The 18,313-nt window shown below is 50.8% G+C and overlaps 3 protein-coding genes across 8 annotated transcripts in view; 1 reads left to right on the top strand and 2 right to left on the bottom strand.

Annotated features, from left to right (window-relative positions):
* LOC101155794 (heparan-alpha-glucosaminide N-acetyltransferase) overlaps positions 1-6,260 on the bottom strand; it is an 18,562-nt gene extending 12,302 nt beyond the window's left edge. For 3 of the 4 annotated variants that reach the window (XM_004077587.4, XM_011484782.3, XM_020709805.2), the window contains exons 1-6: positions 4,934-6,260; positions 4,577-4,665; positions 3,931-4,052; positions 3,157-3,275; positions 998-1,067; positions 871-931 (exon numbers count right to left, since the gene is read on the bottom strand). In XM_004077587.4, coding sequence (XP_004077635.2) covers positions 871-931; positions 998-1,067; positions 3,157-3,275; positions 3,931-4,052; positions 4,577-4,665; positions 4,934-5,150 — 678 coding nt within the window. In that variant the 5' untranslated portion in view covers positions 5,151-6,260. The remainder of the gene's footprint in view (positions 1-870; positions 932-997; positions 1,068-3,156; positions 3,276-3,930; positions 4,053-4,576; positions 4,666-4,933) is intronic. The other variant, XM_020709806.2, reaches the window with a different exon arrangement.
* On the top strand, positions 6,252-8,304 carry pcbd1 (pterin-4 alpha-carbinolamine dehydratase 1). The gene is made up of 4 exons (XM_004077512.3): positions 6,252-6,353; positions 6,814-6,945; positions 7,029-7,109; positions 7,474-8,304. Exons 1-4 carry the CDS (start codon positions 6,351-6,353, stop codon positions 7,564-7,566), a joined length of 309 nt encoding a protein of 102 aa, XP_004077560.1. The 5' UTR covers positions 6,252-6,350; the 3' UTR covers positions 7,567-8,304.
* sgpl1 (sphingosine-1-phosphate lyase 1) lies at positions 7,744-16,885 on the bottom strand. Of its 3 annotated transcripts, none has more exons than XM_004077513.4 (14): positions 16,751-16,883; positions 12,462-12,627; positions 12,217-12,284; positions 11,928-12,075; positions 11,774-11,853; positions 11,566-11,694; positions 11,409-11,497; positions 11,231-11,339; positions 11,054-11,152; positions 10,829-10,975; positions 10,521-10,759; positions 10,295-10,441; positions 10,103-10,223; positions 7,744-9,080 (listed from the first exon to the last, which is right to left on the bottom strand). In XM_004077513.4, exons 1-14 carry the CDS (start codon positions 16,760-16,762, stop codon positions 8,937-8,939), a joined length of 1,698 nt encoding a protein of 565 aa, XP_004077561.1. In that variant the 5' UTR covers positions 16,763-16,883; the 3' UTR covers positions 7,744-8,936. The 3 variants fall into 3 exon arrangements, with proteins under 3 accessions (XP_004077561.1, XP_011483083.1, XP_023819518.1); XM_011484781.3 differs by lacking the exon at positions 16,751-16,883 and adding an exon at positions 12,723-16,702; XM_023963750.1 differs by having other exon boundaries at positions 11,928-12,284; positions 16,751-16,885.
* Positions 16,886-18,313: the final 1,428 nt, after the last annotated feature.

Consider the following 18,313-nt stretch of genomic DNA (forward strand, 5'->3'; position numbering starts at 1 on the left):
GAGCAGAACCTACCAAAACACGGCTAAACCAGAGAATCCAACCCACAAACATGAATGATAGAGCCTCAAAGTTCTGACTGCAGCTGATCTCTATAGTCAAGTTTAGCCATTTTGTCATGGAGTTTGTGGTTCAAACTTTCTTCTTGAAGTGGCAGCTCAAACACTTCTTTGATGACCCACAGAGCACCTGGATGACAGGTTCTCATCCTCTCTGCCATTGTTCTTCCCCTCGTTATGACTCCAGGCTGCTGCCCCCGCCTCGGCCCGGCCTGAACTGCTGCCCCCGCCTCGGCCCGGCCTGAACTGCTGGCCTCCACGTTGCGGTTTGGAGCGCCAGAGCAGGAAGACTCCAACACTAATATGTCATGATGGATCTGCATGCCCCCCCCCCCCAGACGGCAGATGGAGGCCAGAAACATCTTGCTGAGAAGAATGAGAGGAGCCATTGATGGCTCTGCCCTCTCCGCAGAGCTCCGCCGCTTCCCTGTGAGCCTGATGTTCAAGCAGCTCCGCTAACATTTGTATCAATCATTCCATTACTGTCTCCCAAACGGCCTGATGACTGCAGCCTCAGAGCCATTTTGGCATCTCCTGCTGCAGCGCAGACCAGAGACTCTAATGCAATTTCAGCGTCAGATCGAAGAAATGTTTCTGTTAGATTACAAAAAGCATAAAGTCGAGTCGGCTCCTCTGATTTCTAGGATGCAGGAGTCTTAAAGACAAACTCAAATCAATTCCACTTAAAGCATCACTTCATGAGGATCCTGTGATCCACTTATGATTGATCTGAATCTTTTCAATCAGTTTAATCTGATTCTGTTTATCAGGGATTTAATCTAATCCATTGATTGGAGGACGTGTGTGACTCACATCATCCACAGAGTTCTGGGGGTCCTGGCAGCAAGCCGCCCTGAGGAACGCCCCACGCCGCCTGAAAAGAGTTCGGCTGAACGTTCAAACGTTCAAATCAGGAGATGTTTGGATCCGTGAAACGTACCTGTGGATGAGCGGCACCACCACAAACAGGAGAGCAGTTGCAGCCAATAGGAGAGCTGCAGCTATGATCGCTGCAAAGAGAAGGTTTGCAGACGTGACCACCGAGGAAGAACATCTGAGCCAAACCACGTCCAGCTGTGACATTCAGGCTGTCAGCCGGATTCCCCCCCGGCTTCTCCGTCAGCCAACCTGAGGTGATCAATGACCAACCAGAACCTCAGAACCTGCAGGTTATCCCAGAGGATGGATGGCCATCCTTCACTCCAGAGGAGGGAGGAAGGTCTTCATTGTTATTAAAAACCCTTCACAGTGAGGCAGAGGCTCATGTGTTCTTGAGCATCTCCACCGTTTTAATCATTTCCTCATCGTTAACTGTCTGATGAGAGTCCTGCTGCTTCTGACCTTTCCTGACCTCTAATGTCCAACGAACCTCATGATTATCGACAGGAATAGACGGCATCACCTCAGGCCCCTTAGAAATAAGACTAAAAGTTGGAAAGAACCAAAAAATCTGCCATTGGGGTCAGAAGACAGTTTTCTTAAGAAATCTTACTTTAAAAAATAATTCTAGTCACTAAAAGGTTTTTGCTTAAATTATGATTATTTTGACGTTGAAAAACTTTCACGATGAGACTATTTTTCCTGCAAGACCTTTTTTCTTGAATGGTCTTTTTACTTTCCTAGGATTCCGTGTTTTCAGTGTAAATGCTGTTTCTTTATCCACAAAAGTGACTGTGACACTTAAATGTGGGTCAAAACCGTGACCGAGGTCCCTGAACCTGTTTCAGAGTTCAGTCTAAGGAAACAAAACGCTCAGAAGGTGATGATTGGCTGAGACTGGCAGAGACAGCCAATCAGAGCCAGAGGTGAGCGGGTCTATTGAACAGGTACACCTGCAAACTCATCCACCCAAAGGGAAGCATGGGAAAGTTACTTTTCTAGTTGAGTAACTTCAGAGGAGATGAAAGTTGGAGCTGGAACTAACGTCCAGCGATGTCAATGAGTAACTACAGGGAGCATAATCAATGCTCTGTGCAGCTTCAGAGTAATCATTCACTTTCTTCAGAAAAACTCCTGAGTTCAGACAGAAGAAGCAGCTTCTTCCTTCACGTTCAAAACCATCCATGCTTCTTGATATCTTTGACATGTGGAGGAAACAGTTTCTTCAGGTTCTGTCTGATGCAGAGTCACAGGAGAACGCAGGCTGACAGGAAACCTTCTGCAGCTCCATCCTCTCAAACCACAAGGATCAGACATTATTCAGCGTCTGCTTCCAACGCTGTGAAGAGAGGCTGTGCACGAGCGGTCAGCTCATGCGTCACAGCTGGAAAGACAAACAGAGGAAGCCCTCTTGAACAACACACTGACGTAACGAGTGGTGGGAACATCTCGCCGTCCGCTCACGAGGCTCCATAAAGCTCTCAGCTCCCAAAGTGCTGCGTCCGTCAGGATGAACAGCAGCCGAGTCTGGAAGAACTCGATTAAGCCGTGAACACTCACTGTTACGTCTGGAAAAGTCGAACAGACACTTCATTCAGTTTGTCCTGAAGGATGAAGGCCTCAGCCGGTGACTTGTGGTCTGTGGTGCAGAAAACAGCCCAACCTGATTGAAGGCTGCATCTGAAGGCAGCTCCACAGCCGGAGGAAGCCAGAAGCTGGCAGGCCTCCGGCTGATCAATCCCCAGCAGCTGACCAGACCATTACTTACATCCAGCAGGTCCTGTGGGGAGTTAGTGTAATCATGGCTCTGTGGAGCTAATGGAAGAGAGGTGCAGTCACACTGACCGGCCCAGATAATGGCTGTTTAGCTTTAAAAGTCTGATCTTCAACAGAATCTGCAATATTGTTAAGTACAGAGCACATCACGGAGAAAGAAGCTTTCAGAATCCCATTACGGCCTAATCCTTCCAAACTCCCTGATGTGTTTGACGCGTCCCTTGATGCTCGAGGGTGGGTCTTCAAAACAGGCAGAAAAGCTTTTTTTAAAACCTGTTTTCAAGAAATCTCATCTCATCTGATCAATATCACCTCTGAGAGGTCTGAGAGCTCTGCTCTGCAGACCACAGAGGAGCTTCTTCACCCATCAGAGGCCTGGAGAACATGAGCTCCATCCTTCTGAGGCAGAACCGTCCTCCATGGATCCATACGTTGGGTTCTTACGTAGATACACGTTGTGTGGAGGTCGATCTGTAGAATGACTGCAGGTGTGGTTGACCAGGTGATCCCGAGCCTGGATCCAAACGGAGTAATGGCCTCCTTCCTGGTACGTCTGCCTCCACCTGCATCCACAGACAGACATGCAGGGGCCCTGCTTCATAACACCACCATCTCCTCATTCTTGAAACTACACCTACGAGCTCCGTTCTCCGTGTGAAGCTCATGAGCCCCCCCTTGTGGTTGGAGATGGAAAGATCCCCCTCCTGTCTTTCCCCCAAAAAACCTGCATTACACTGCCCTATTGATCCAGCAGGGATGACATGCTATCAGTCTGAGTGTTTTTCAAAGGGGTAAAGAAATCGATAGCAGCACAGTCTGGTTAGAGACCCCAGCATTGATTTAGGAGGCGCTGTGGGGCAAAGACAGCAGCAGAAGCTGGTTATCTCCCAACAAAAGCCCCGCTGCCATGTTTACAGCTGACCTCCACATGACAGGTTTCACTCCGACTCTTCATATGGGAGCATCAGCACGGATGTTTCCAGAAGAAGCTGTGACGAGTCCCTTTCATCCAAACGAGCATGTCGGGTCTGATTAACCCCAAAAAGGCTCCTGATCGATCCTCCTGCTTCAGGGAGGGCAGAGAGGAGGTCAGGAGGATCTCTGAGCCCATAAATAATCCCTGAGTGCTGATGCAATCATCTGATGCTATCACACGGTATCCTAGCCCCCCACCAGGAAGAAACTCTGCTTTCTGCAGAGCCATGCTTCAGATTTTACCTGCACAGAGTGGAGCTCCCGCCTCCTGACTCCACCTGTACAGTCAGGCTGAACTGAGTGCTGATGATGACGGAAGCGTTGTTGTTGTTGGGCGTCACGGAGGCCAAATGCTGGAACAAACACTGCAAAAGGCCAAAGTTCTGCTTATCGATACAAACAAAACCCTGAAAATTCATCCAATTCGTGTCAAAAGAAAAAACCTGAGCAGGAAAGATTCAGACGTTTTAGTAAACCTTCTCAAAGCTTTGTGTCCCGTTGGAGGGAAAGTCACATTTTCTGATGGATCTTAGTTTATCAATAAATCTATTGAAGAAAAAGTCATCCGTTTCAGGCCTTTTATGAAAAACACGCATTTAAAACGAACTGAAGCACATCCTCTTTTGCTTGTTGGTGTGGCAGTGAGGCAGAAGGAGCCAGGATGCCGAACAGCATGTGTCCAGTTTTGGAACAATGATTAGACACAGACGACTGCAGCAGGGTCAAGATGGCAGGAATACATGAAAAACAATCTCATTTCCATGTCTGTGCTCGTCCTCAAAGTTTGGTTCAGATCTCAGAAAAGCAGAAATCCACATCTAATGGCGTTACCTTTGGACAAACTATGACAAAAATATTGAAAGCAGATGGAAATGCTGATCCTCTTTACCTTGTAGCAGTAGTCAGATGTGAAGGAAACCTGCACTTCTTCAGTCAGCTGATTGTGAAACGTCAGCAAAGCCTGGTTGATCTTCAGAGCTGCACAGACGTAAAGCTGCTGAGATTTACAGCCGCCACATCATAAAAACATGAGAACAGGCTGTTGGACAGCAACGCCATCAGGACTTCTGTTGACAACTTTCTCATATCGACATTTTGGGTTTTCAGGATGATTTGTGCTGCAGATCAATCGCTGGTCGCTCCACCAAGCTGAAAGCAACCGAGTCACTGTTTTCTCATGTGCCATTTGTGGGCCGCATGTGTGTTCCTGCATCCACGGCCCGTTTCAGGAGGAAGCACAGCTCACCTGTTTGGATGGTTCCTGCAGAGCCGCTGGAGATCAGGAGGAGCGCAGCCAGAACGGCACACAGAGCTCTGCCGGAGTCCATGATGTTCCGGGAGCAGAAAGCGCCCGTCCTGGAGCTCGTCTTTATACCGCTCACAGCCATATAACCGCGGCCAAAGGTCAAAACGCACACAGCAGAACCGCTCATGTTGGGCTCCGTCGGATGTGGTGTGTGCATTTGTTGTAAAGTTCTGCCAAAAACCAGGTGAGAACCGTGAGGCTGACACGGATCACACCGCAGACGTCCGTGAATGATGTGCAGGAAAAAAGGCTTTCTGCCTGGAGAAGAAGCTGCATGCGGCGCTCCTGCGTGTTTGCTGCTCCCCACAGACCTCCAAGCCTTTCATGGGGGGCTTTTTCAAACCCAGGCTCAGAGATTTTTAATCTGGTTTGATTTTTTGTTCATCATCCAAACAAATAGGAGCTTATTTTCATCAAAGGCCACTTGGTCTGATTTTGCATTCACCCTTTGTTCAGCTAAGGGAGGATTGCAGGTCTTCCATGCTAAACAACAGCCCCACATCATGATACGTCCACCTCCAGACTTCTCTGTTGAAGATGTCTGTCTGGAGGACATAAGTCAGGTTAGATCTCAGCTGCCTAAATGCTGTTCATCAAACTTTAGACAAGCCCTTCCTTCAGCACAGCAGTCATGTATGACGATCAGAACACTGATCTACTTAACATGTTTGCTGGGAAATTGAAACATTTCAGGAAGCAGAGCCTGCAGAGAAAAGCTCCCCACACGGCTCTCTTTGTGTTCCAGTCAGTGTTCCACAAAGCTGCAGCATCTCCACACGAGGACCAGGATCCACGAAGCAGACGTCCAGAAGTGTCCTGAAGCCTCTCTGGACCTCAGTCCAGCTCCTCCACCGTGTTCACTCAGAAAGATGTCAAAAAGGGACCAAAGACCAGCAGAATGTCCCTCCTCAGAACTTTATTCCCATCTACAGTCTAATGTCATTTCCTGCTGCAGTCAGCTGTGAAATCCCATCCTCCCTCTGTTCATTTCATTAACCACTTCATTTCCCTGAGCGCCGACTGGGACCAGCGACTTGACCTTTGACACGGGCTCCTCTTGACTCGAGCTTCACATCTGCTGCCCTGATCTGCAAAAACATGTTCATCAAATCAAAGTTCCTGAGTCTTCTCAGAAAGGAGGACCTTTAGTGCTCAGCAACAATAGCTGCCCCCGCCGCTGCCTTGAGCAACAGCTGTCTGTTAATGATTAAGCCACGGGGGAGTGGCCGCGCAGCCTTTCAGGCTTCTGCTCAGGCATCTGCAGGGGCAGCTCAGCCGGATCCACAGCCCTGTGTCGGATGGATTCATTCCAGTTCAGCGAGGGCCTCTGAGCAGAGCAGCAGCACCCGGACCGAGCATGGTGAGTCCACATCCTCACAGGCGCGCTCCAACACGCACACGCGTGTTTCACTGAAGAACACGTCATGCTCTTTCTCATGTGGACTCCTCCTCTTTTCCCGTCTGTGTTGAGCCTTCATGTCGTTGCTCCGTGTTCTCGTTAGCGCACACACAGGGGACGGCGTTGCTATGACAACTGTTGATGTCAGCGCCGTGCTGCAGGTCTGTTTGTTCTGCTGGTTCAATGTTCATGCAGGACGACGTTAGTGCAGCAGATCATCTCTTTTTCTGAAGCCACTTTCAGCCCATGTGACTCTGCATCATGTGACACATCGGGGGTGTCAGGGGACCCCACCCCCCAGCATTAGACACCTTTGAACCAGTGAAACAGGAATGCAGCCTCTCATTGTTTCCAGACGCAGCCAATCACAGTCTTTGTTTGTGCAGCCGCCCCTCTGACATCACTTCTGCCCCCCCCCCAGGCTGGTAAGATCCAGAGTCTGACGGAGGAGGAGAGGGCCCACGTCCTGCCGATGCTGCGCTCCGCTCAGTGGGTGGAGGTCGGGGGTCGGGACGCCATCTACAAAGAGTTTGTGTTCAAAGACTTCAACCAGGTCAGCAGCCCCCCCCCACACGCCCGCCGTCCTGCAGCCGAACCCCCCCTTCATGTCTGACACGGACTGTCCTGCTTTTCCAGGCGTTTGGTTTCATGTCCAGAGTGGCTTTGCGAGCAGAAAAGATGGACCACCACCCCGAGTGGTTCAACGTTTACAACAAGGTCTGCAGGCGGGTCAGACGCAGCGTTCATGGAGATGTCTGACCTTTCCTATTGCTTCAAGAACTCTGTCTGTATTATTAACGGACTCCTCAGGGTCATTGTTATCAGACACGGCTGTGTTTCTGCACATACATGACATGTTTTGACGTCCGTATGTCCAGAAACACAGCCGTGTCTGATAACAGGAAAACCTACAAGTCCGTTTTTTTGTTTCAGTTGATCTTCAGTCTCAGCTGTTTCTGTTTTTTCAGACGTTGTAGAGCAGCTCAGACCCTCACAGGGATGTTTTCTGGGACACGCATGAATGTCTGTGACGTTCCACCGAGCAGAAGGCGTTTTTTCAGCTGCGTCTCTGTTCCTCCAGGTCCAGATCACGCTCAGCACTCACGACTGCGGGGGCCTGTCCCAGCGCGACGTCTCCTTGGCCACTTTCATCGACCAGGTTTCTCTGATGTGAGCGGCCTTCGCCGTCTGAAACCGCCTTGGAGGAACCCGCAGTTCGTCGTGAAGATGCAGACATCCTGAAAGACTGACAGCTGGCTTCCAAGTGTTAACAGTTGTGTTTAGACGCGCTAACTTCTGCTCACAGGATGTGGTTTTCTGTGGTTTTGAAACAAGAAAAGCAACCAGGATGTCATCAGACTAAATGTATTTTATTGAAAAGAATCACAAAAGGCCTCTAACGTCTGGTTCCCAGTGCAGACAGGAGAACGTTGAACTCAATCAGGAACAGATTTCTCAGAATAGAACCAGCAGCCCGTCGGCAAACCTCCACCTTCGGATCCTTTTGGGTCCGGTTTTTCATTTAGTTCATTCACGTCACATCAGCTTGAGACCAAAACAAAGCTGCAGATTCGCTCAACACAAACGTTTCAGCAATTTGTCCTGAAACTCTCAGAAAGAAAATTCTAAAAGGATGAGACGGTTTTGTAGCCACGGCGGTTTTCCGGCTGAAAACCGCCGTCGCTTCCCGACCCGACACCTTGGATCAGAATCGAATACATTCTTCTCTTTAAAACGCGGAAAAGTGAACACAGATAGAGTTAGCCATGGATGGACGTTCAGTGGTTGAAGTTGGATAAACCGTCGCGGAGGATCTACAGGAAGTTACACTTCATCAAATAAAAACAATTATTGCACAAACATGGAAAAACACACCAGAAATGCCACTTTAGTACATAAAAGGATGAGAGTCTGTGGTTTCTGTCATCAATCCACACCTTCATGTCTAAACGCGCTGCTTGTTCTTCATCATATACGCCAATCAGTCCAGAAGCCCCTCCCCTTCCCAAACCAGCGGTCAGTCCGTGAAGGGCCAGGTGAGTAAACCGTTAGAGACTGAGGTAGATTCAAGACAAACCGCCATCCACAGGAGTCGAACAGAACGTCTGACGGAACCGTGAGTCAGAACCGTCCGAGGCGGCGCCCGCGGCGAGAGCGTCCCTCTAAGGCTAAAAACGTGCGTTTCACCTGTGGGGGCATCGCAGTGCTTCTTCAGAACAAGTGTTGCATGCTGGGTAACAGGTCTGCGCAGCCGCTCTCTAACAGCGGTTTCCCTTTGTGCTTCTGCTGAGTGAAAACAGAAGAATCCACCAACAAACGTCTGAGGCTTCAGTCGCAGATTAGACAGAACAACAAAAACTGAAATCATTTCACCACAGAACACAACAAAGAGCTAAATTACTGCCAAATCATTGGAAGTCGTTTGGAGCCGGTCCCGTCTGCTCCTGGCGTGGAGGCAGAAGCACGCCCCCAATCATGAAGGCCGTGCTTCTGAGAGCCCCGCCGACGTTCCCACGACCCGCCCTGAGCGCCCCTCAGGGACGGTCAGTGGGCCTTCCCGTTGCCGTTCATGAGGGCCCGGCTGGACCTGGGCTGCTCGGTGCTGTACAGACAGTCCAGGAAGCCTCTGGAGATTTCCGTCACCATGGATCTGTCCGGGATGGACTGGGCCATCCCGTAGATGGCGCCCTGAGAAGAGGAGGCAGGAGTGAGACGATCAGAATCCAGATCCTCCTGAGCTCTTCCTCAAACATCCATCCGTCATCCATGTCTGCTCTAATGAACTTTCAAAGACATGAAGCAACATTTGACTCAGAGAGGTCTGGATGTGACAAAAGAAGCAAAAAGGGAACAAAAATCGGACATTTTGTCTAAAAATGAGTCCCACAAAATCACAAGACGTAGACCAGCTTATGTGGTAACTTTAGAGTTATGCAGAGTGAGCATTTAAAGACGCAGCGTCACGTCCTGAAAACAGACAAATGTTCAGGATTTTCTGCACGAAGGGCAGAAGTTTGTTTTTTTCTGAAGGTGTCAGAACAGCAGAGCGCGTGTTTTGATCTGGTTCTGTCTGGGAGGCTGATGAGGCTTCAGCTGGACCTCCTAAAGCAGAAGTGACTCCAGCAGCAGAAGTTCCTCTCTGAGGTGACGCACGGTAAATGTTCAAGCGGCAAAGAGGAACAGAAAGAACAAACGGCGTGCGAGGAAATGTCGTTTCTGCTCCAAAACAGCAGAAACGACCAAACGCTGGAACGTCTGCTTGAAATCATGCAGACGATGACGCCAACGCTGGTTTTTACAGCCACTTGTTCTCTGGCTGCTGGTTTGGACAGAAAAGACCGAGGATCTGTGTGAAAAAGCTTCAACAGGACCATTTTCTGACCTTTGCCCCCAGAGACGTCAGCGCTGACACCTCCATGACACAACGTCTGAGACAGACGCTAACGCTTTGATCAGGGCTTGTTCTCCACGTCAGAATCAGCTGATTCATGGTGAGAACATTGGAAAAGTTCCGGCAGACGCAGACGGAGACGCAGACGCAGCTACAGGTGTTAAATAAGGATTTCTGGAACTGGACCGTATGAATCCCGGGACCCCACCCCGGTCTGTCACTCATTCTCTGCAGCCTCCCTGTTGACATCCCGTCATCTCAGATTCTTCTGGAAGCCGTCCTCTGGGGGTGGGGGGGCGGGGGGCGGTGCAGGACTCACCATTCCCGTGGTTTTCTCTTTGGGGTTCTTCATAATGACCGCCACCTGGTCTCTGACGTCCTGGACGAAGCGCTCGGCCACGCCGGGCTGGGTGTGCAGCAGCGTGCAGCAGATGTGGATGCTGGGGAAACAGGAGCACGCCGCGTCACGGCGCTGAACGTCCTGAGCGGCCGTTTGCGGCTTCACACCCACCTGGATGGAAACTGCAGCGTGTTCAGATTCCAGCCCTTCGCCGTCAGAGCGTTGGACAGGCGGAAAATGTCAAAGTGGTCGGAGCCGATGGCCACCACCGACACCTCCGGGTCTCCGAACACAAAGACCCCTTTGATCTTCCTGATCCTGTCAGCAGAAAGGCACAGCGGGCGTGAGACGCTGGAGGCCTCTGAGCGGCTCTGTGCTGCAGCGGCCTGCCTCTTACCCCGTTCTGATTCGGCGCGCCGTGCTGATGATCTTCCGGGTGGCGTCCACGTACCCGTTCTCCCCCATGTGCATCATGGTGGCCCAGCAGGCGGCGATGATCCCTCCAGGCCTGGAGCCGGCGATGGAGGGGGAGGCGTAGATGCCCCCCTGCCAGTCTGGAGCCACAAAGTACTGATACTGGCGGTACTTCTTCTCGCTGTAAAGGACTACCGAGGAGCCTTTGGGGGCGTAACCGTACTGAGGAGAAAGGTCAAAGTTCAGGAGAATCTGACAGAGAAGATGCAACACAAGCAAGACGCTCCTCACTTTGTGGGTGTCTGCCGAGATGCTGGTGACCCCTTTGACCTTGAAGTCAAAGGGGGCGATTGGGTAACCAGCCTTGGCCATGAAGACGATGAGAAACCCCCCCAGGCAGGCGTCCACGTGCAGCGGGAGGTTGTAGCGTACAGCCAGCTGTGACACATTACACGAAACCCATGAGACTTTCTCCCTGCACTTCATCAGCAGATCTCCCGGGAGAGACGCTCTGACCTTGGCCACCTCCTCCACAGGATCGATGACCCCGTGAGGGAACTGCGGCGCCGAGCACACCAACATGGCCGTGTTCCTGCTGATGGCGCTCTTCATGGCCTTGGAGGAACAGCAGCAGAGAGGACATGAGAGACGTCAGGAAGCTCAGGGGACGGCGCAGACGCTCGGCGTCCTCACCTTCACGTCCACCTTCATGCTGCTCTTGTCCAGAGGGATGTGGACCAGCTTCATCCCAAAGTAGTTTGCTGCTTTGTCAAAGGCGGCGTGGACACTCACGGGCGCCAGGCTGCACGAAGCAAGACAGACATGAGCTTTTCTGTGGCAGCTGAACACGGTGCGGCGACGCTCGCCTTACATTTCCGGGTGTTTGACGCCGCGTTCGTACGCCATGTCCCTGTACGCCTTGCAGGCCATCAGGATGCTCTCCGTCCCTCCTGAGGTGACCTGCAGACAGCACGGCAGAACGTGAGGCTCACGCTTTCCCCGCCGCTTGCTGACAGATGGCGACTCACGGTGCCGCAGGAGTCGGGCCCCCCGTTGAACAGCGAGCAGGACATTCTGACCACCTCCGCCTCCATCTTCCTGACGCCAGGGAAGATGTCGGGATGCAGAGGGTTGCTCCAGGCGAAGTCCCCGTAAACCTTTGGGACGAAGCAAAGGGCTTTTCCGTGACCTTGGGAGCCTCAGAGGGGCGGCACAAGGCTTTCACGGTTATCTGACCTTCACCAGCAGTTTGGTCAGGGTCTCGTCCCCCCAGTACACGGCCCCAGAAACGCGTCCTTTCTCCCACTGAACATCATCTGAAAACCACAGCCTGTTTCAGCTTCTGGACCTCCACCAAACCCCCCCCCCGACTGAGGACGTCCACACTTACTGAGGGTCTGGTACTCTTTGATCTTGTCCATGACCTGACCCTGGGACAGCCCCTTGGGGGGCAGCTTGGTGGTGTAGGTCATCCCCTCCTTCAGCGTGCACAGACTGTGGGACATGTCGTCCAAGGCCTTGTTGAGCTGCCGCTGGATCTGAGGGGACAGAGCCGCGTGAGGGCCGCACGCCACTTCCAGGAGCGTGCAAAGACGAACCGAGGTGACGGCGTGCCAAAGGTCAGCCCCCCCCTCAGCGGCTGAGGCTGAGTCAGAGCGGATCTGCTGAGCAGCACTCACCGACACGCCGACGAAGGGGATTTTTCGGATCAGTCGAAAGCACTGCCTCTTCACTCGGGACACCAGGCCTGCAAACCGCAAAGACAAAGCCGAGGTCACCAGAGGTCACATGTGCCAATGCTGACCGTGCAGGAGTCCCATCGGCCCAGATAAGGAGGCGATTCCATGCAGCTACACTGATACAAAGTACAGAAAGCCTCAAAACCAGAGGAGGACACGTTGACCCCCTCAGGGTGAAGGTTTACTTTCTCGCTGGAAGAGGACGCTTTTGATCCAGACGGCTCCTAGCGTAGCGGCCACTGAGGCGCCGATGATCTGCCACGGCTCCAGGGGGGCGCAGTGGGAGTTCACCTGCCGCCGCGCCTCCTCCAGGTACAGCAGCAGCATCTCCGTATACACCTCCAAGGCACTCTGCTCACACAGGGGGTCACATGTCACCGTCACGGAGGAACACGTCAACAACACACAGTCCCGTCTGCACACACCTGTGTTACCTGTTCACTTACCATGACAGGACTCTTCCCTCACACAGCAACACCTGCTCAGGTAGAGGCTGAAGGTTTGCTCTGAGCTCAGCAGCTGCAGATAAAGCTACCTGGATGACTATCAGCAAGCCCCTCCCACCACCAAAAGTGTCTCAACACATCCAGGTGTGAGGCTCTGCTGCAGACCAGACAGGAAGTTCCCCTGAAACACGCCTGGAGGCCACGGCGGCTCCTTAAACCGCCGCTGCAGAAATAATGAGGCCGGCCGGCGGCGACGGAGCGGCAAACCCCGGGATTTCAGAAGAAAGGAGGTGGTTACACAAGAACACCTGACTTATCTCCACCTTATCTCCCCCTGAGGCCCTTTTTACAGCCGGATGATAGCGAGGAACCACAATCTGATGGACAGAGCTTAAGGTTCAAACCCTTGAGCAATCGGACCCAAAAGAGGAGAAAGTTCTGCTGGGTTCAGAAGGAACCCTCCAGAACTCTGAACTCCTCCCACTCACGCCAGGCTGCTGTCCCTCTGACTGACATGAGGTTCCTGCTCCTTTTTTCTGGAAAACGGAGCAGGAGGAGGTTCAGGGGGAGGTTCCTGGAGGCAGGTAGAACTGCCCCCACAGGTGCAGTTCTACCTGCCTGTTTGGACTGCATGTTCTCATTCAGGTTTGGCCGGATCTCCTGCAGACTGCAGCGAGTCGGCCCAAAGCCACGCAGAGGCGAGCGTCTGATGTGGTGGAACCGGCGCCGCAAACCGCAGTGGTTCCAAACCCACTCAAGCAGAACGCCGTTTGAAGGCCCAGACAGAACCGTGAACGTCCACACAGAACCGTGAACGCCCAGACAGAACCGTGAACGTCTAGACAGAACCGTGAACGTCCAGACAGAACCTAAAACGTCCAGACAGAACCGTGAACGCCCAGACAGAACCGTGAACGTCCAGACAGAACCGTGAACGTCTAGACAGAACCTTGAACGTCTAGACAGAACCGTGAACTACCAGACAGAACCTAAAACGTCCAGACAGAACCGTGAACGTCCAGACAGAACCGTGAACGTCCAGACAGAACCTAAAACGTCCAGACAGAACCGTGAACGTCCAGACAGAACCGTGAACGTCCAGACAGAACCGTGAACGTCTAGACAGAACCGTGAACGCCCAGACAGAACCGTGAACGTCTAGACAGAACCGTGAACGTCCAGACAGAACCTAAAACGTCCAGACAGAACCGTGAACGCCCAGACAGAACCGTGAACGTCCAGACAGAACCGTGAACGTCTAGACAGAACCTTGAACGTCTAGACAGAACCGTGAACTACCAGACAGAACCTAAAACGTCCAGACAGAACCGTGAACGTCCAGACAGAACCGTGAACGTCCAGACAGAACCTAAAACGTCCAGACAGAACCGTGAACGTCCAGACAGAACCGTGAACGTCCAGACAGAACCGTGAACGTCTAGACAGAACCGTGAACGCCCAGACAGAACCGTGAACGTCTAGACAGAACCGTGAACGTCCAGACAGAACCTAAAACGTCCAGACAGAACCGTGAACGCCCAGACAGAACCGTGAACGTCCACACAGAACCGTGAACGTCTAGACAGAACCTTGAACGTCTAGACAGAACCGTGAACTACCAGACAGAACCTAAAACGTCCAGACAGAACCGTGAACGTCCAGACAGAACCGTGAACGTCCAGACAGAACCTAAAACGTCCAGACAGAACCGTGAACGTCCAGACAGAACCGTGAACGTCCAGACAGAACCGTGAACGTCTAGACAGAACCGTGAACGCCCAGACAGAACCGTGAACGTCTAGACAGAACCGTGAACGTCCAGACAGAACCTAAAACGTCCAGACAGAACCGTGAACGCCCAGACAGAACCGTGAACGTCCAGACAGAACCTAAAACGTCCAGACAGAACCGTGAACGTCCAGACAGAACCGTGAACGTCCAGACAGAACCGTGAACGTCTAGACAGAACCGTGAACGCCCAGACAGAACCGTGAACGTCTAGACAGAACCGTGAACGTCCAGACAGAACCTAAAACGTCCAGACAGAACCGTGAACGCCCAGACAGAACCGTGAACGCCCAGACAGAACCGTGAACGTCTAGACAGAACCGTGAACGTGTAGAGAGAACCGTGAACGTCCAGACAGAACCTACAACCTCCAGACAGAACCTACAACCTCCAGACAGAAGCTAGAACGTCCAGACAGAACCGTGAACGTCCAGACAGAACCGTGAACGTGTAGACAGAACCGTGAACGTCCAGACAGAACCTACAACCTCCAGACAGAACCTAAAACGTCCAGACAGAACCGTGAACGTCCAGACAGAACCGTGAACGTCCAGACAGAACCGTGAACGTCCAGACAGAACCGTGAACGCCCAGACAGAACCGTGAACGTCTAGACAGAACCGTGAACGTGTAGACAGAACCGTGAACGTCCAGACAGAACCTAAAACGTCCAGACAGAACCGTGAACGTGTAGACAGAACCGTGAACGTCTAGACAGAACCGTGAACGCCCAGACAGAACCGTGAACGTGTAGACAGAACCGTGAGCGTCCAGACAGAACCGTGAACGTCCAGACAGAACCGTGAACGTCTAGACAGAACCGTAAACATGTAGACAGAACCGTGAACGTCCAGACAGAACTGTGAACGTCTAGACAGAACCATGAACGTCCAGACAGAACCGTGAACATCCAGACAGAACCGTGAACATCCAGACAGAACCGTGAACGTCTAGACAGAACCGTGAACGTCCAGACAGAACCGTGAACGTCCAGACAGAACCGTGAACGTCTAGACAGAACCGTGAACGTCCAGACAGAACCTAGAATGTCCAGACAGAACCTAAAACGTCCAGACAGAACCGTGAACATCCAGACAGAACCGTGAACGTCCAGACAGAACCTAAAACGTCCAGACAGAACCTAAAACATCCAGACAGAACCGTGAACGTCCAGACAGAACCGTGAACATCCAGACAGAACCGTGAACGTCCAGACAGAACCGTGAACATCCAGACAGAACCGTGAACGTCCAGACAGAACCTAGAATGTCCAGACAGAACCTAAAACGTCCAGACAGAACCTAAAACATCCAGACAGAACCGTGAACGTCCAGACAGAACCGTGAACATCCAGACAGAACCGTGAACGTCCAGACAGAACCTAAAACGTCCAGACAGAACCATTAAGGCTCACTCCGCAGACTTCCAGACCGATTCCCCCCCGGGCCTCCCCAAACGGAGAAGTTCTCCTCAGGAGACGAAGCTGCACACAGAGGTTCTGGGAGCAGCAGCGTCCCTGTGGCGGAGTGGACACCCATCCTGGACCCGTGCCAGCCCCTAAACTCCCACTACAAGCTGCTGCCCTGAAGCCTCTGTGATCAGAGGAGGCCGAGCCTGAATTTCCTGCAGCAGAACCTGCAGAACCCGCTGAGAAGCGGGTCCACAGACAGAAGCAGGGATGTCTGATGAGGAGTCTGGAAAGTTTGCTGGAAGCCTTTCAAGCTCCAGAAATGATCATCTAGATCATTGACTGTGTCAGAAAACTCTGAACATCTGTCAGACATCTGCCCTCCTGCGTCAGGCTGTTCAGGGGTTGCTGGTGCGATTCCAGGGAAACAGCTGAGCAGCTCTGCTGGACAGAACAACTTCCTGTCAACAGGATCAAAGTTTCTGTGCTGGATCCGCATCGATGAACAAAAGAGGGGCGATGGCTGGAAACAGGAGGAAAACATCAAACGTTTGGGGTTTCTGTCAGGACAGGAAACTAAAGTTGGAGCGGACCGCGTAAAGGGTCCAAATCTGCGGTCAAAGTACCGACCCGAGCCCGGATATAGACCCACAGCCTCATCAAAGGTCCCAAACAAACATTTAGTCTTGTTATTCCTGAAAGCAGAGTCTCCTCATCATGTGATCACAAACAAGTCATCGCCCCCCCCGAAGAGTCCAGTTGGTCCGTTCCGACATGGACGGAACCGCAGTTCGCTAAAAACAAACAGGAAGTAAAGTTTAAGAAGACAAACCCAGTAGTCCATGGTGTTCGGGAAGCGTCGCTCCGACTTTCTTGTTGACCTCTTGTCAGCGGAGCCGCCGCTCAGCTCGCATCTGCATGCTACTACCAAAGCCAGCAAGCTAACCCGGATTCGGGAAGGGACCCACTGCGCATGTCTGCGCAGATGTCGATCTGACAGCGTAGGGCGCAGGTCCGCGCGGCTCAAAGCTTCGCGGAAAGTGGATCCGCATGATTTGTAGATCTGTCATCGAAGCGCAGGAGTTTGACACGTTTTTCTGTTGTTTTTAAGAAACTTATGACCACGTGATCAAGTAAATCAGTATGAAACTCCGCAGAGAAGAGAGAATTATGATTAAAAAATGAAACTCTCAACCAAAAAACGTATTTTTCACAACTTAATTTAATTCATAACTTACGGACAGAGTTTTCTTTGATTAAAAAGACAAAAAAATGGTCCCATTCATTTTAAATATTATAAAAAAACTTATTTGTTTATCTTTAGTCCTATCCTCTAATTTCTTTTATTTTAAAATAAAACTGTTGTTATGCATCGTTTTACAGAAGATGAACCTCCATCCTCCTGACCCCCCTCCCTACTTTTTCATCTGTTTTTAGGATTATGATATCCGGGATATATATTGAAGTGCAGTATTTTACGTAGACATCGAGACGTCAACGTCATCGTACCTCTTCATAGAAGACAAATACATCAAATAGAGTAGATTCGCTTCTATGGACATGTGACGGAGATTGCAGTTCCACAAAACGACCAGCAGGGGTCAGACTGTTCGGTTTCAAACCAATATATTCAGATTTGTGTGCAAACAAATACACAAAAGATACTTTGACGAAGAGAAAAACACACATTTTAACAGATTTTTCAAAAGTCCCTGAGCATTTTTGCAGCAAAGAGAGAATTTCTGACATAAGAAGGAAAGTTTATCTTATAAATACGTAAATCAGAAATACAGAATCGAGGCGTTCACCTGGAACTCAAAGGATTTAAATTCATTTTTGTCTGTCTGGGAGCTCCAGTAAGACAAGTGTCATGTGAAATGATTTAAAGAATCTTAAATGCTGCGTGGATCTAATTTGAAATCCTTAGTTCTTGATTAAATATTCAGTTAACACGTGTTTTCCTTTAAATAAAATAGTCTAGAATTTGCAGGGAGCGAGAGCAGGGCCTTTACCTGCTGCAGGTGTTTGATAAGAAAATCTGTTCTTTTCTTCTATTTTTTATTGTGTTTATTGTCCTTGAATAAAATGATCCAAACTGTTTCTTAGTGAAACCTGTGTTTGCTCTAAAATAGAAGCATTTGGAATTGGAGTTTTTGATGCAAAACTTCATGACTGCTAAAAATTTAAATAAATGTGTTCTTCTCTTTTGCATTTTTACTCAAATGACGGGAACGGAATATATTTCAAGTAGATTCTTGTCACACACTTTTCAAAGCGTGTACAATTTTCAAACCACAAAAACAACGTAGTGAAATCAAGTCCTTCAAGGACACCAACGGATGTTCAGATTTGTTTTTCAAGTATAAAATACATTTTTATTTTTTGTGTTGTGTTT

Source organism: Oryzias latipes, chromosome 15, assembly GCF_002234675.1.
Source record: "Oryzias latipes chromosome 15, ASM223467v1".
NCBI lineage: Eukaryota > Metazoa > Chordata > Actinopteri > Beloniformes > Adrianichthyidae > Oryzias > Oryzias latipes.